Source organism: Peromyscus eremicus, chromosome 19, assembly GCF_949786415.1.
Source record: "Peromyscus eremicus chromosome 19, PerEre_H2_v1, whole genome shotgun sequence".
In the NCBI taxonomy this organism is placed as follows: domain Eukaryota; kingdom Metazoa; phylum Chordata; class Mammalia; order Rodentia; family Cricetidae; genus Peromyscus; species Peromyscus eremicus.
In genome coordinates, this window is record NC_081435.1 from 26543308 (window position 1) to 26558220 (window position 14913).

The following is a 14913-nucleotide window of genomic DNA, read 5'->3' on the forward strand; positions in this document are numbered from 1 at the left end:
CAACTCTAATGACCTGACCGTGAAGTGCCAACGTACCTCTTCTGGAATGGTGTCCAGAACTCAGGATACCTGCCTGAACAGAAAAAAAGCCAAGATCTGCTGTTGTAGCTCAACAGTAGGACATTTGCCTAATAGATGCTATTCCCTTGGTTCAATCTCCCCAACATCAGGAATAAAAAATATTCCGCTCTTCCTTCATGATCAAAAGTCACAAAAATCATGTATTTTAAAACATGAAGTTAAAGATTGTGCATGTATTTTGGAGAATTCCCCTCCAGCTTAGATGGATTATCTGACACCAGAAAACAGCTGTAAAAACTGACTGAATGTCAGAAATTATCTCTTCAATACACCTGGAAGCCACTTATATGAGAACTGAGTCCTACAACAGTTTGCTTGAAGAATCATCAACAGGTTCTTAGTATAGACACCATTATTAAGTAGCCTCTGACAGAATGGAAAATCCATTTCCTTCCCAGGACACTTGTTAACTCAGCAGCCCATGAAAGAAGACTAAAAATGTAATTTGAAAACTCTCTGAAGGCAGAATGAGATTTTGTACAAAGTACAAAGATTACAGATTGGGACTGGCCTGGCAGAGTCGATGTACAGAATTCATGTTTGTAATGAGAAATTTGTCAAGATTCCATGCTTGTAAGGACTTCAGAGAACCTTGAACAAGTTTAGTGCCTGTTTGGGTTGGAGTGGTTGCACAAGACGGTGCTCTCTCAGGCTAAAAGCAAAGGGTGAACCTTTCCTGGAAGAAGATAATAGTATCATGATTATGGACAGATTTTACATAAGTACCAACAGTCAGTAGGTGCACATGACAAAACTGAATAATATAAAGAAAACCAGAGGAGAACAAAACACAATGACCTAGAAGATGCATGTGTTAGAATAAAATAACTATGTCATTAAAATAAACTGGTTTATACTTTTGAAACAAGCAACAATTGAGCAAATAAATAGAAAGACAATTGATATTTAAGACTCAAAGTCAATTCCATAAAAAAATACATTTGTCATAAAACTATATAAATGGTAAAGCTTCATGAAAATAAAGGAATACAGAATTAGCAGATGTAATGCCTGTCAATACGAAATACCTAAAATAAATACAGAAAAATTGAAGTCTTGAAGAGATGGCTCAGCGGTTAAGAGCACGTGGGTTGAATTCAGGTTTCAGCACCCACACGTTGTCAGGGGGATCACAACCGCCTTTACTCCAGCTCTCAGGGATCCCACACCATCTTCAAGGACATTCACACTGTTATGACATTTATTCACATGCACAAGATACAAAATAAATTGAAAAACAAATCTTTTTTAAATAGTAGAAAATGGTGGTTTGACAGATGTCTCAGTGGTTAAGACCACTTGTTGTTTTTCCAGAGATTCCAGGTTTGGGTCCCAACAAAACCATCTGTAAGTCTAGTTCCAGTGGATTCTACAGCCCTCTGTCTCTGTGGGGACCCACACATGGGATTGTTATTCAACAACAAAAAGAAATGAGTTATCAACCTATGGAAAACCATTAACAAATTTAAGTGCACATTAGTAAGTCATAGACGCTAAGTTGAAAAAAACCCAATACTGTAAAATTCTGACTGTGGATGAAGAAAAAGTGTCAGTGATTTCCAATGATTCTAATAAGACAGGATAGAGAAACAGATATATTTAGAGGATGCAATGGGGGTGGGAAGAGACAGTGAAACTGTGATATGATACTCTAAAAATATGTGCATGCATGATTAGATTTATCCATGTCTACAGACTTATATCCCAGGAGGGAACCTGATTTAAACTATGGACTCAGTGGTACACGTGTAGGATCATCAGTTGTCAGAAACATACCAGTTTGCAGGGGTACCTACAGTGAGGATGGTCACACATGGTGTGGAGAGGAAGTCTCTGCATTTCCAAGTCATTGTATGTGATTTTAAAACTACTCACTAAAAATACACTGCTTTTTAAAGGGGGATTTTCATTTCAATAAAATGAAGTGAAGTAATGGAGTAATGAAGACAACAGAAGATTACATGGCCGTAAGAGAGAAAATTGGATCACTGGGGCAGACCTGGAACCACCCTGAGGCAGGACATCAAAGCCCCTGAGAAGAGGGTGCCTCGCCTGTGTAGCATTCTGTAATGGTTTTTGGAAATCAAGAACTCCAACTTCATTCATTCAAAATATGTTTTATGTTAAAAGTTTATATGTGAATGGTAAACGTTCAAAATACACACATATCTTTATGACTTTGAATTATGGAAGTTTAAATGTACTAAACAAAATGGAAAAGTATTACCAGATCAAAATAAACACAATTAAGATGTTTTATTGATCAAACCACAATATCAACAAAATTCAAGGCATAGACCGGGAACTATTTGTGCATATATATCTGAAAAAGAGATTATACATTATATACAAAATACTTCCTCAGACCAACCAGCAAACAAATAGAAGCCTCATATCAGAAAAATACATAAAAGACATGAACAAGCTCCTCAGAAGACTCTATCCTGATGGCCAGTCAACATGAAAGTGTGTGTCACTTTACAAATGACAGACAAATGCTAATTAAATTTACATATGAGGTCACCACACACGTTCTAAAAATCAAGAAGACAACACAAATTCTAACAGGGATATGAAGCAACTGGAACACTCACGCTTCATGGTCTTAGTACAATTACACATGCAAAATGTTTATCTTTTCAAGAAGCAAAGTGACTGAACCATAGCAGGCCAGGTTCTCTTGAATTTGGCCTGTTTTATTTTTCTCTAAGCTGAGCTAAATAACATTATTAAAAAGTCAATAGGTTATGCAGTTACGTTTTCCCCCTTCTGGATGTATGTTATATTCAAGGTGGATATAAAAAGTATACAAATAATTTCTGTATATGTTCATTATCTTTAGTTTCTTGAACAAAATCAAATTATACACCTACACAAGAAAGCTGATTCATTCACTTGGTAATCTTATAACAAAACATTAATTCCATCTTCGATAATTCTAAAATTTATACTTACAACGAAAACTTAATTCAGCAAAATCACACTTAGAACTTCCAATTGCAAAGAAGTGGGCTTACAATTCAGGCTGCCTGTGTAAATTAAAAGGATACTGAAACACATCAAGGTTAAAATTTGGAAAGAAATGGCAAAATGAAATGCAAGAACAAATAAGGACGCTTGGTGGCGCTGCAGGCTAAGAGTGTGAAGAATGGGCTCTGCAGACGCCCAGGACGCCATCTCACCAAGCTGAGAACCACAACTTTGGCTGCTGACTGAAGGAGAAGGTAATAAGAAAGGTTTCTGGGAGAAACTGGGAAGAAGGTGACTCTCTAATCGGATTTAGTTCAATATTTTCACGAACCCTAAGTGGATTATAATCGCCTTGAAGAAGCAGCGCCCTCTGGACTAAATCTGAACAATGGAGACAACTGTAGCAAAAACGCCAGAGAATAGGCAAGTCTTTCTTCTTACTATATTGCTGCTTTTGTGGGAGGCTGATTCTGAGGCGATTAGATATTCCATGCCAGAAGAAACGGAGAGTGGCTACTTGGTGGCTAACCTGGCAAAAGATCTGGGGCTCAGGGTGGGGGAACTGGCCACCAGAGGGGCGCAAATCCATTCCAAAGGAAACAAAGAGCTCTTGCAGCTGGATGCAGAGACCGGGAATTTGTTCTTAAAGGAAAAATTAGATCGAGAGGAGCTGTGTGGTGTGACAGACCCCTGTGTGCTGCATTTCCAGCTCATTCTGGAAAACCCTGTGCAGTTCTTCCAAACTGACCTGCAGATCACAGACATAAATGATCATGCTCCGGAGTTCCTTCACAGGGAAATGCTCCTAAAAATCCCAGAGAATGTCCAGCCAGGAACTGTGTTTCCTCTGAAGGCAGCTCAGGACTCTGACATAGGGAGCAATACTGTTCAGAACTACACAGTCAGCCCCAACCTCCATTTCCATGTGGTTACTCAGAGTCGCGCTGATGGCAGGAAATACCCAGAGCTGGTGCTGGACAGAGCCCTGGACAGGGAGGAGCAGCCTGAGCTCAGTTTGATCCTCACTGCTCTGGATGGTGGGTCTCCGCCCAAGTCTGGGGCCACCACAGTTCTCATTGAAGTCATGGACATCAATGATAACGCCCCCCAGTTTGTACAGTCACTCTACGAGGTTCAGGTCCCTGAGAACAGCCCCCTTGATACCGTAGTTTTGATGGTCTCTGCCAGGGATTTAGATGCTGGGATGAATGGGAATGTAGCCTACTCTCTGTTTCAGGGTGATGGAATTTCTCAACCATTTGTAATAGATGAGGTCACAGGAGAAATCCGTCTGAGTGATGAGCTGGATTTCGAGGTAAATAGCCATTATAACGTAGAAATCGCAGCCACAGATGGAGGAGGCCTTTCGGGGAAATGCACTGTGTCTGTACAGGTGTTGGATGTGAATGACAACGCCCCAGAGCTGACTATCAGAAAGCTCACAATTCCTATCCCAGAAAACTCCCCAGAGACTGTAGTTGCTGTTTTCAGTGTTTCTGATTCAGATTCTGGGGACAATGGAAGGATGGTGTGTTCTATTCTGAACCATCTCCCATTTCTCTTAAAACCCACTTTCAAGAACTATTACACTTTAGTGACAGAGGGGCCACTAGACAGAGAGAGCAGAGCTGAGTACAACATCACCATCACAGTCACTGACCTGGGCACACCCAGGCTCACAACACAGCACACCATGACAGTTCAGGTCTCTGATGTCAATGACAACGCCCCCGTTTTCACACAAACCTCCTACACCCTATTTGTTCAGGAGAACAACAGCCCCGCCCTGCACATAGGCACCATCAGTGCCACAGACTCAGACTCAGGCTCCAATGCCCACATCACCTACTCACTGCTGCCCACCCACGACCCGCAGCTGGCCCTAGACTCGCTCATCTCCATCAATGCCGACAACGGGCAGCTGTTCGCGCTCAGAGCGCTGGACTATGAGGTCCTGAAGACCTTCGAATTCCACGTGAGCGCCACAGACCAAGGCTCTCCTGCGCTTAGCAGCCAGATGCTGGTGCGTGTGCTGGTGCTGGACGCCAATGACAATGCGCCCTTCGTGCTCTACCCGCTGCAGAACGCCTCTGCACCCTGCACAGAGCTGCTGCCCAGGGCGGCAGAGCCTGGATACCTGGTCACCAAGGTGGTGGCAGTGGACCGCGACTCTGGACAGAATGCCTGGCTGTCCTTCCAGCTGCTCAAGGCCACGGAGCCCGGGCTGTTCAGCGTGTGGGCTCACAATGGCGAGGTGCGCACCTCCAGGCTGCTGAGTGAGCGCGATGCTCCCAAGCACAGGCTGCTGCTGCTGGTCAAGGACAATGGAGATCCTCCAAGGTCTGCCAGTGTCACTCTGCATGTGCTGCTGGTGGATGGCTTCTCTCAGCCCTACCTGCCTCTGCCAGAGGTGGCGCGCGACTCCGCGCAGGACAATGAGGACGTGCTCACACTGTACCTGGTCATTGCCTTGGCTTCTGTGTCTTCCATCTTCCTCTTGTCTGTGCTGCTGTTTGTGGGTGTGAGGCTGTGCAGGAGGGCCAGGGCGGCCTCTCTGGGTGGCTGTTCTGTGCCTGAGGGACACTTTCCTGGCCACCTGGTGGATGTCAGCGGCACTGGGACCCTTTCCCAGAGCTACCAGTATGAGGTGTGTCTGAGGGGAGACTCTGGGACTGGTGAGTTCAATTTCTTCAAACCTGTGATCCCCAACCTGTTGTTTCAGGATCCTGGGAGAGAAGTTAAGGAAAGTCCTCACTGCAGGGACAGCTTTGTATTCAGTTAATTGTTGTATCTCGTTCAGTGAATTTATTTTTGACAAATCTGTAGCAGAATGGTTCTCTTAAGAAAGTGAATCAATTTATACAAGTATTGACATTGTAAGTGAAGCATTTGTATGTCCTCCATTTCTAATTTTTTTCTTTCTTGGTAACTACTTTAGCAGTTTCAGGTGTAATGAATAATGTATATTACGAACACAATTTCTCTATTTCACCTTATGTTTTACTTTAGCTCGATATTACACAACAAAATGCATTTTACTTTACATGTTGTGGGTTTTTTTTTTGCCTGTTTGGTTTTTTTTGGGGGTGGGGGGATCGTTCTTCTTCTTCTTCTTTTTTTTTTTTTTTTTTTTTTTTTTTTTTTTGGTTTTTCGAGACAGGGTTTCTCTGTGTAGCTTTGCGCCTTTCCTGGAACTCACTTGGTAGCCCAGGCTGGCCTCGAACTCACAGAGATCCTCCTGGCTCTGCCTCCCGAGTGCTGGGATTAAAGGCGTGCGCCACCACCGCCTGGCTTTTCTTCTTCTTTTCTGAGACAGAGTCTTGCGCTATGTAGCTCTGGGTGTCCTAGAACTCACTTTGTAGACCAGGCTGGCCTCAAGCTATAGACATGCATCTATCTCTGTCTCTTAAATGCTGGCTACTTTACCTGTTTTTAGTAGAAAATTTCAAATTTTTATGGCCAATGTGTTTATATCTTTTTCACTTTAATTTTTTGCTATTAGATATTAAATATAGGACCTCTTACCTGCCAACCATATATTCTGATAGTGAGCCTCATTAATAGCTGAAGGTTCTCACAGTTACCCTGAGTAACCATTAACAATTGGCATACTTGTCTTCCAAATTATAAACATTCATTTATTAAAATATTTAGACAGTAGAAATGTGGACATTTTCTTCTTATGTGGAGCACATATGTTAGAGATTGTGTGCATTATTTGTCCACCACATACCTAGCACATTGTTCCTTAAATATTAATTTTAATAATTTCATTTATAAATATTAAAGGGATAACCTTATATACTAATAATTTGTCATCTCAATCACTAAACAAGTGTTCCAGACTGAGAGTATAATCAATGGCAGACCATGCATGCATGCCAGGGCCTAGGTACACTTCTAGGCACCAAAAAGCAGCAAGCAAACAGATACAAATCATATCTTATTAAATCATTGAACATAATACTGTTTGAAAACTAATCTGAATAACAGAAGTAAAGACTGAAATCCTCTGATAATCAAGACTTTTGATGGTCTCATTTTATCCTTTTGTTCTAGAAATAAAAGTGTAAATGAAGCTTCTGTGGTTTTATGTTAACCTCAGCTGTCCACTTGAGATCTAGAATCACTGGCCACTCTATGGAGGATTATAATGCTTAGAATAGTTGAGGTGGGAAGACCATTGCGGGTGGCACCATTCCCTGGACTGGGATTCCAAACTGTATGAAGAGGAGAAAGTGGGCTGAGCACAAGGGTTCATTGCTCTCTGTAGTGGGTAGCTGTTCCAGCTTTGACCTGGAAGTACTACCCCCACTGAGGCTTCAGTAACTGTCACTTCTACAAGGTGTGGCCAAGATAAGAGCCCTAAAGACCTGAGATCCAGACGTGCCAGCTCTCTTGGTTTCTGGATCCTGGACACTGCAGATAGATGGAGCAGAGTTTCCAGAGAACACCTCTGGACTATACTACACCTTTCCCGGACCCTGTAACCTATCCCTTTACTTGTAAGTTACCCCACAAAATAAACCTCCCTTTTAACTTCGTGGAGTTTCCTTAATACTACAACCAATAATGCCCGGCTAGTTCAGTCGGTAGAGCATAAGACTCTTAATTTCAGGGTTGTCGGTTCATGCCCCACGTTGGGTGCCAGATATTGGTGTTGAATCCCTGGGAGCTGGAGTAAAGGCAGTTGTGATCCCCCTGACAAGGGGTGGGTGCTGAAACTGAACTCACATCCACTTGCTCTTAACCACTGAGCCATCTCTTAATTTGTTTCTGTATTTATTTTAGGTATTTCATATCAACATGCATTCCTTCCATCCACTAATTTTGTATTTCTTTATTTCCATGTTTTGTTTCTCCTCTTGGTTTTCTTTATATTATCCAGTTTTGTGATGTGCACCTACTGATGGCTGGTAATTGTGTAAAATCTGTCCACAATCATGATACTATTATCATTTCCAGTTTTGTTACGTGCACCTACAAAAAAAGCTCCATTTTTTAAACAGTAGAAAATAGAGGCTTGAGAGGTGACTCAATGGTTAAGACCATTTGCTGTTTTTCCAGAGATTCCAGGTTTGGGTCCCAACAAAACCACCTGTAAGTCTAGTTCCAGGGAATTCTACAGCCCTCTGTCTCTGTGGGGACTCACATAGGGAATTAATATTCAACAACAAAAAGAAATGAGCTATCAACCTACAGAAAACCATTAAGAAACTTAAATGCACATCAGTAGGTCATAGACTATAAGCTGAAAAAACCTCAATACTATAAAATTCTGACTGTGGAGGAATAAAAACTGTCAGTGATTTCCAAAAATACTAATAAGACAGGATAGATAAAGAGATTTTGAGAATGGGGTTGGGGTGGGAAGAGTCTGTGAAACTATGATATTCTAAAATTATGTGCATGTATGATTAGATTTATCCATGCCTACAGACTGTATAGTACCAAGAGGAACCTTGATTTAAACTATGCACTCAGTGGTACACATGCAGGATCATCAATTGTCAGAAATGTACCAGTTTGGCAGGGGTACCTGTTGCAGTTTCCTCTGAGTTCTGTTTCCAGAACAGCTTCAAGGCTACTGGCTGAGATGATCCAGCCTCACCAACTACTCCAGCCAAGATATGACCATTATCTTAAATTTTCTCAGGATCCCTCAAAGATTACAAGTGCCCCAGTCAACAGGAAGTAGTCTAGAGAACTATGCCCACATTCCCAAAATATTGGTTATAAATGTTTGTCATTGTTTAGGGGGTTTGGTTACAAGTTGTTATTTTTATGATCAGGAAAAAAGCTGAACAAGGGAAATTAGATCCAAGGATTTCTTTCTGAAAAGAAAAGGGGAAAATATAAAAATGATAAGACAAAATGGTAGATTATTGAATTTACTTTAATCCCAAAAAACTGTTAATCTCAAAATATTTTACATTAGTATAGATTTTTATTTAATTGATACAAATTTAAAGTTAATTTTGTTATACTCTATGTATATTTCTGCTCTTGTTTAAGATATTGTGTTTGTGCAGCTCATTTTAAAGTGTAATATATAATTAAGAAATACAGATTAATAGTCATCTATAATAGCAAACTTATAGTATGTTTTCAAGGTCATACAGAGTTATATTTTGGATAGATATTCAATCTTCAAACACTTTAAAGACCTACAGAATATGATATTTAAAATTTTTTAGTAACATATTTTTCTTGTCATGAGACAAGTCTGCTCCTGGCAGCACCAATCTACTTCTAAAGAGGATGGTGGGTATCAAAACACTCTATATGGATTTTGCTTTCTTTGTGGCACAAGTTTAGCCTTTAGGGAAAGAAACTTGCCTCAACTCATGACCGTATGCTGTCCACACTGGACAAGAAGAACTGCTGAACTTTGGTGAGACAGGATAGGACAGTCCTTCAAAATTCCCTTCTTCACAGGAAAGTCTGTCAGATATGCTAGGCCTGTAGGCCATAGTTCAATGCTCCAACATTACAAAAGAACTTAGGGTGACAGTCCAGGCAGCCTGATGTCCCTGACATTAGGTAACATTGCACACTTCTGGAGTCTTTGATGGAGTTAAAGACTAAACAGTTATAATTATAGTTTTCCTTGATGATAATAGAAAGTAAATTAGATACAAAACTTTAGACTCAAAAAGATAGACAATTAAGTATTTTTTCTAATTTTCTAAATGCAAATGGATTGGAAATTGTTGCTGTAATTTTTCCTAATTGTTTTTGTTGCATATAATGTTACTTTATTAAGGTTAAAAACTTCCTTTTTAATTAGACAAAAAAGGGGAAATGTTGTGGAACAATCTTTTTCTATACTATGAAGATGTATTATTCTCACAGGTTAACAAAAAGCTTACAGGCCAGTAGCTGGGCAGGAAGTTAGTCAGGAAAGCCAAACTGAGAATGATGAGAAGAAGGAGGCCCGAGTCAGGAAAGACTCCAGCCAGCCATAAACAAGCAGGATGTGTAAAAAATGAGTCAACAAGCCATAAACCATGTGGCAAAGCACAAATAGAAATACAGGTTAATTTAAGTGTAAAAGTTAGCTAGTAACAAGCCTGAGCTACCAGCTGAGCACTTAAAATTAACATAAGCCTCTGTGTGGTAATTTGGGAAGTGGCTGCCAGGTAGTTGGGAGTTGTTGATGGGACAGAAACTTCCATCTACAGGTAACTATTACAAGGAATGTTGCACATGTTGTAGAGAGAAAAATATCTGCATTTCCAAATCAGTTTTATGTGATTGTAAAACTATTCATCAAAAATAGACTTCTTTTTTTAAAAAGGAGACTTTCATCTCTGTAAAATCTGTCATAAATCTGGAGTAATGAAGATAACATAGAATTACATGACATATGATACTCAGAAAACTGGAACACTGATTCAGGACAGTCACAGCCCCTCGGAAGGGGGTCTCACCTTTGTAACATAGTGCAAAGGTATTTGCAATCAAGAACTTCAATATAATTCATTCAAAACATATTTTAAGTTAATAACCTTATATATGAAAAGTAAAATTTCAAAATATACATATATATTTATGACCTTGAATTATGGATAAAAGTACTCAACAAAATTGAAAAGTATTACCAGATCAAACTGAGCACAATTTAGATGTTATTGATCAAATCACAGTATCAAAAAAACTCAATGCATAGACTAGGAAATATTTGAGCATATATATTTAAAAAAGAGATTATATCCAAAATATACAAGATACTTCTTCAGACCAACCAGCAAACAAATAGAAGCCTCATATTGGAAAAAAATCATAAAGAATATGAACAAGAATCTCAGAAGACTCTATACTGATGGCCACTCAATGTGAAAATGTGCATCACTTCATAAATGACAGACAAATGCTAATTAAATTATATATGAAGTCACCACACACTCACTAAAGTTCTAAAAATCGAGAAGACAACACAAATGCCAGCAGGGATATGAAGCAACTAGAACTCTTATGCCTCATGGTCTTAGTACAGCCACACATGCAAAATGTTTATCTTTTGGAGAAGCAAAGTAACCAAACCATAGTAGTCTTGGTTTCTTGAAATTTGGCCTATTTTATTTTTATCTAAGTTGAGATAAGTAACATTATGAAAATTCAATGGATTCTAACTTTTCCCCCATCAAGGATGTATGTTATGTTTCAAAGCATATATAAGAAGTGTAAAATTGATTTTTATATGTCCATTATCTTTAGTTTCTTGGAAAAAATCAAATTATAAGCCTACACAAGAAAGCTGATTCATCTACTCAGTACTCTTATAACAAAACATTAATGTCATCTTCTATTGTTCTAAAACTTATACCTACAACCAAAACTTATTTCAACAAAATAATATTTAGAACTTCCAATTGCTAAAAACTGCGTGTATAAATTAAAAGGATACTGAAATATATTAAATTTAAAATTTGGAGGAAGGAAATGGTAAAATGAAATGCAAGAACAAATAAGGACGCTTGGTGGCGCTGCAGGCTAAGAGTGTGAAGAATGGGCTCTGCAGACGCCCAGGACGCCATCTCACCAAGCTGAGAACCAGAACTTTGGCTGCTGTTTGAAAGAGAAGGTAATAAGAAAGGTTTCTGGGAGAATTTGGGAAGAAGGTGCCTCTCTAATCGGATTTAGTTCAATATTTTCATGGCCCCTAAGTGGATTATTATCGACTAGAAGAAGCAGCGCCCTCTGATCTGGTCCTGAACAATGGAGACAACTGTAGCAAAAACGCCAGAGAAAAGGCAAGTCTTTTTTCTTACTATATTGCTGCTTTTGTGGGAGGCTGGCTCTGAGGCGATTAGATATTCCATGCCAGAAGAAACGGAGAGTGGTTACTTGGTGGCTAACCTGGCCAAAGATCTGGGGCTCAGGGTGGGGGAACTGGCCACCAGAGGAGCACAAATCCATTCCAAAGGAAACAAAGAGCTCTTGCAACTGGATGCAGAGACCGGGAATTTGTTCTTAAAGGAAAAATTAAATAGAGAGGAGCTGTGTGGGGTGACAGACCCCTGTGTGGTGCATTTCCAGCTCATTCTGGAAAACCCTGTGCAGTTCTTCCAAACTGACCTGCAGATCACAGACATAAATGACCACTCTCCAGAGTTCCCTCACGGGGAAATGCTCCTAAAAATCCCTGAGAGTGCCCAGCCAGGAAATGTGTTTCCTCTGAAGGCAGCTCAGGACTCTGACATGGGGAGCAATGCTGTTCAGAACTACACAGTCAGCCCCAACCTCCATTTCCATGTGGCTACTCAGAGTCGCGCTGATGGCAGGAAATACCCAGAGTTGGTGCTGGACAGAGCCCTGGACAGGGAGGAGGAGCCTGAGCTCACTTTAACCCTCACTGCTGTGGATGGTGGGTCTCCTCCCAGGTCTGGGACCACAGCAGTTCGCATTGAAGTTGTGGACATCAATGATAACACCCCTCAATTTGTACAGTCGCTCTATGAGGTGCAAGTCCCTGAGAACAGCCCCCTCAGTGCCTTAATTGTCACTGTCTCTGCCAGGGATTTAGATGTGGGACCTTATGGGAGTGTAGCCTACTCTCTGTTTCAAGGTGATGCAGCTTCTCAACCATTTGTAATAGATGAAATCACGGGAGAAATTCGTCTGAGTGATGAGTTGGATTTCGAGGTTAATAGTCATTATAACATAGAAATCACAGCCACGGATGGAGGAGGCCTTTCGGGGAAATGCACTGTGTCTGTACAGGTGTTGGATGTGAATGACAACGCCCCAGAGCTGACTATCAGAAAGCTCACAATTCCTATCCCAGAAAACTCCCCAGAGACTGTAGTTGCTGTTTTCAGTGTTTCTGATTCAGATTCCGGGGACAATGGAAGGATGGTGTGTTCTATTCTGAACCATTTCCCATTTCTCTTAAAATCCACTTTCAAGAACTATTACACTTTAGTGACAGAGGGGCCACTAGACAGAGAGAGCAGAGCTGAGTACAACATCACCATCACAGTCACTGACATGGGCACACCCAGGCTCACAACCCAGCACACCATAACAGTGCAGGTGTCGGACGTCAATGACAACGCCCCCGCCTTCACACAAACCTCCTACACCCTGTTTGTCCAAGAGAACAACAGCCCTGCCCTGCACATAGGCACCATCAGTGCCACAGACTCAGACTCAGGCTCCAATGCCCACATCACCTACTCTCTGCTGCCCACTCAAGATCCACAGCTGGCCCTCGCCTCTCTCGTCTCCATCAATGCCGACAATGGGCAGCTGTTCGCGCTCAGAGCGCTGGACTATGAGGACCTGCAGACCTTCGAGTTCCAGGTGGGCGCCACAGACCAAGGCTCTCCTGCGCTCAGCAGCCAGGCGCTGGTGCGTGTGCTGGTGCTGGACGCCAACGACAATGCGCCCTTCGTGCTCTACCCGCTGCAGAACGCCTCTGCACCCTGCACAGAGCTGCTGCCCAGGGCGGCAGAGCCTGGATACCTGGTCACCAAGGTGGTGGCGGTGGACCACGACTCTGGACAGAATGCCTGGCTATCCTTCCAGCTGCTCAAGTCCACGGAGCCTGGGCTGTTCAGCGTGTGGGCTCACAATGGCGAGGTGCGCACCTCCAGGCTGCTGACTGAGCGCGATGCTCCCAAGCACAGGCTGCTGCTGCTGGTCAAGGACAATGGAGATCCTCCAAGGTCTGCCAGTGTCACTCTGCATGTGCTGCTGGTGGATGGCTTCTCTCAGCCCTACCTGCCTCTGCCAGAGGTGGCGCGCGACCCTGCCCAGGACGAGGACTTGCTCACTCTGTACCTGGTCATTGCATTGGCTTCTGTGTCTTCCATCTTCCTGTTGTCTGTGCTGCTGTTCGTGGGGGTGAGGCTGTGCAGGAGGGCCAGGGCGGCCTCTCTGGGTGGCTGCTCTTTGCCCGAGGGACACTTTCCTGGACACCTGATAGACGTCAGTGGCACTGGGACCCTGTCCCAGAGCTACCAGTATGAGGTGTGTCTGAAAGGAGATACTGGAACAAATGAGTTCAAATTTGTTAAACCTTTGTTTCCCAACGTTGAGACTCAGGCTGCTGCTGAAGAAAGTGAAAACGCTGTTGTGCGCAATAGCTTTGGATTCTATTAGAGCGATTATTTTGTAGTGGTTTTACCTCATTTATCGTTAAGTAACCCTAATGTAGAATGCAGTGAATAATCTTGAGCTATATGTTTAGTTTATCCCTTGTTTTGGATTTGTTTATTCAAATCTCATTACAGAAAGTTTGAATCTACTTCGTGTTTGTTTATATTTCTATGCTCTACCAATGCATGCTGAGTTTTTTTTCTATATATTTTTGCTGGTTCTTAGAACTGGTTTTGCTGTAACAAATTGGAACTTCTTTCATTGTTAGTGGCACCTTATTTTGTTTGGTTATTTGAGGTAGGGTCTTTGTAGCCTTAGCTGATCTGGAATGGCTGAGCACAGATTGACCAAAAATTTGTGGGGATCTATCTGCTTCTGTTGCCCGAAATGTTGGGATTATGAGGATGCACCAACAGGCTTAGCTGTGGTGAAGTTTGCCTTGATAAAGATCAAATACTAGTTGCATTTTCTGAGTATTCTAGCAATCTTCTTTACTGTCTACTTGATGCTAAGTTGAAAATTCAAAGTGTTTTACAGTATTCTCTTTATTTGGGTCATTGTTGATGAAATAAATGATGTTGCAAACCTTGTCTAAGAAAACATGGTACAATGGAACACTCTTCTATGGACAGTTGTTCTTTTGTCAGTCTTGATCACTGGTAAAAACAGAAAGTTAACCCTTAATGTTCAGCTAAATGTGTTTTCACAAGGTAAGAACACATCCTGCCACTAGTGCCGTGTAAAAATAAAGCATCA

At 41.6% G+C, this 14913-nt stretch overlaps 2 protein-coding genes across 2 annotated transcripts; both read left to right on the forward strand.

Moving 5' to 3' along the window:
• The first annotated feature begins 3153 nt into the window (after positions 1-3153).
• On the forward strand, positions 3154-5833 carry LOC131895853 (protocadherin beta-6-like). The gene has a single exon (XM_059246400.1). The coding sequence runs from the start codon at positions 3440-3442 to the stop codon at positions 5831-5833; it is 2394 nt and encodes a 797-aa protein (XP_059102383.1). The 5' UTR covers positions 3154-3439.
• A 5816-nt stretch (positions 5834-11649) lies between these two features.
• Positions 11650-14422, forward strand: LOC131895854 (protocadherin-3-like). The gene has a single exon (XM_059246401.1). The coding sequence runs from the start codon at positions 11773-11775 to the stop codon at positions 14158-14160; it is 2388 nt and encodes a 795-aa protein (XP_059102384.1). The 5' UTR covers positions 11650-11772; the 3' UTR covers positions 14161-14422.
• The last annotated feature ends 491 nt before the right edge of the window (positions 14423-14913 follow it).

Excerpts from the sequence above, each read along its gene's own strand:
- LOC131895853 (XM_059246400.1), top strand. The coding sequence starts at position 3,440 with ATGGAGACAACTGTAGCAAAAACGCCAGAGAATAGGCAAGTCTTTCTT.
- LOC131895854 (XM_059246401.1), top strand. The coding sequence starts at position 11,773 with ATGGAGACAACTGTAGCAAAAACGCCAGAGAAAAGGCAAGTCTTTTTT.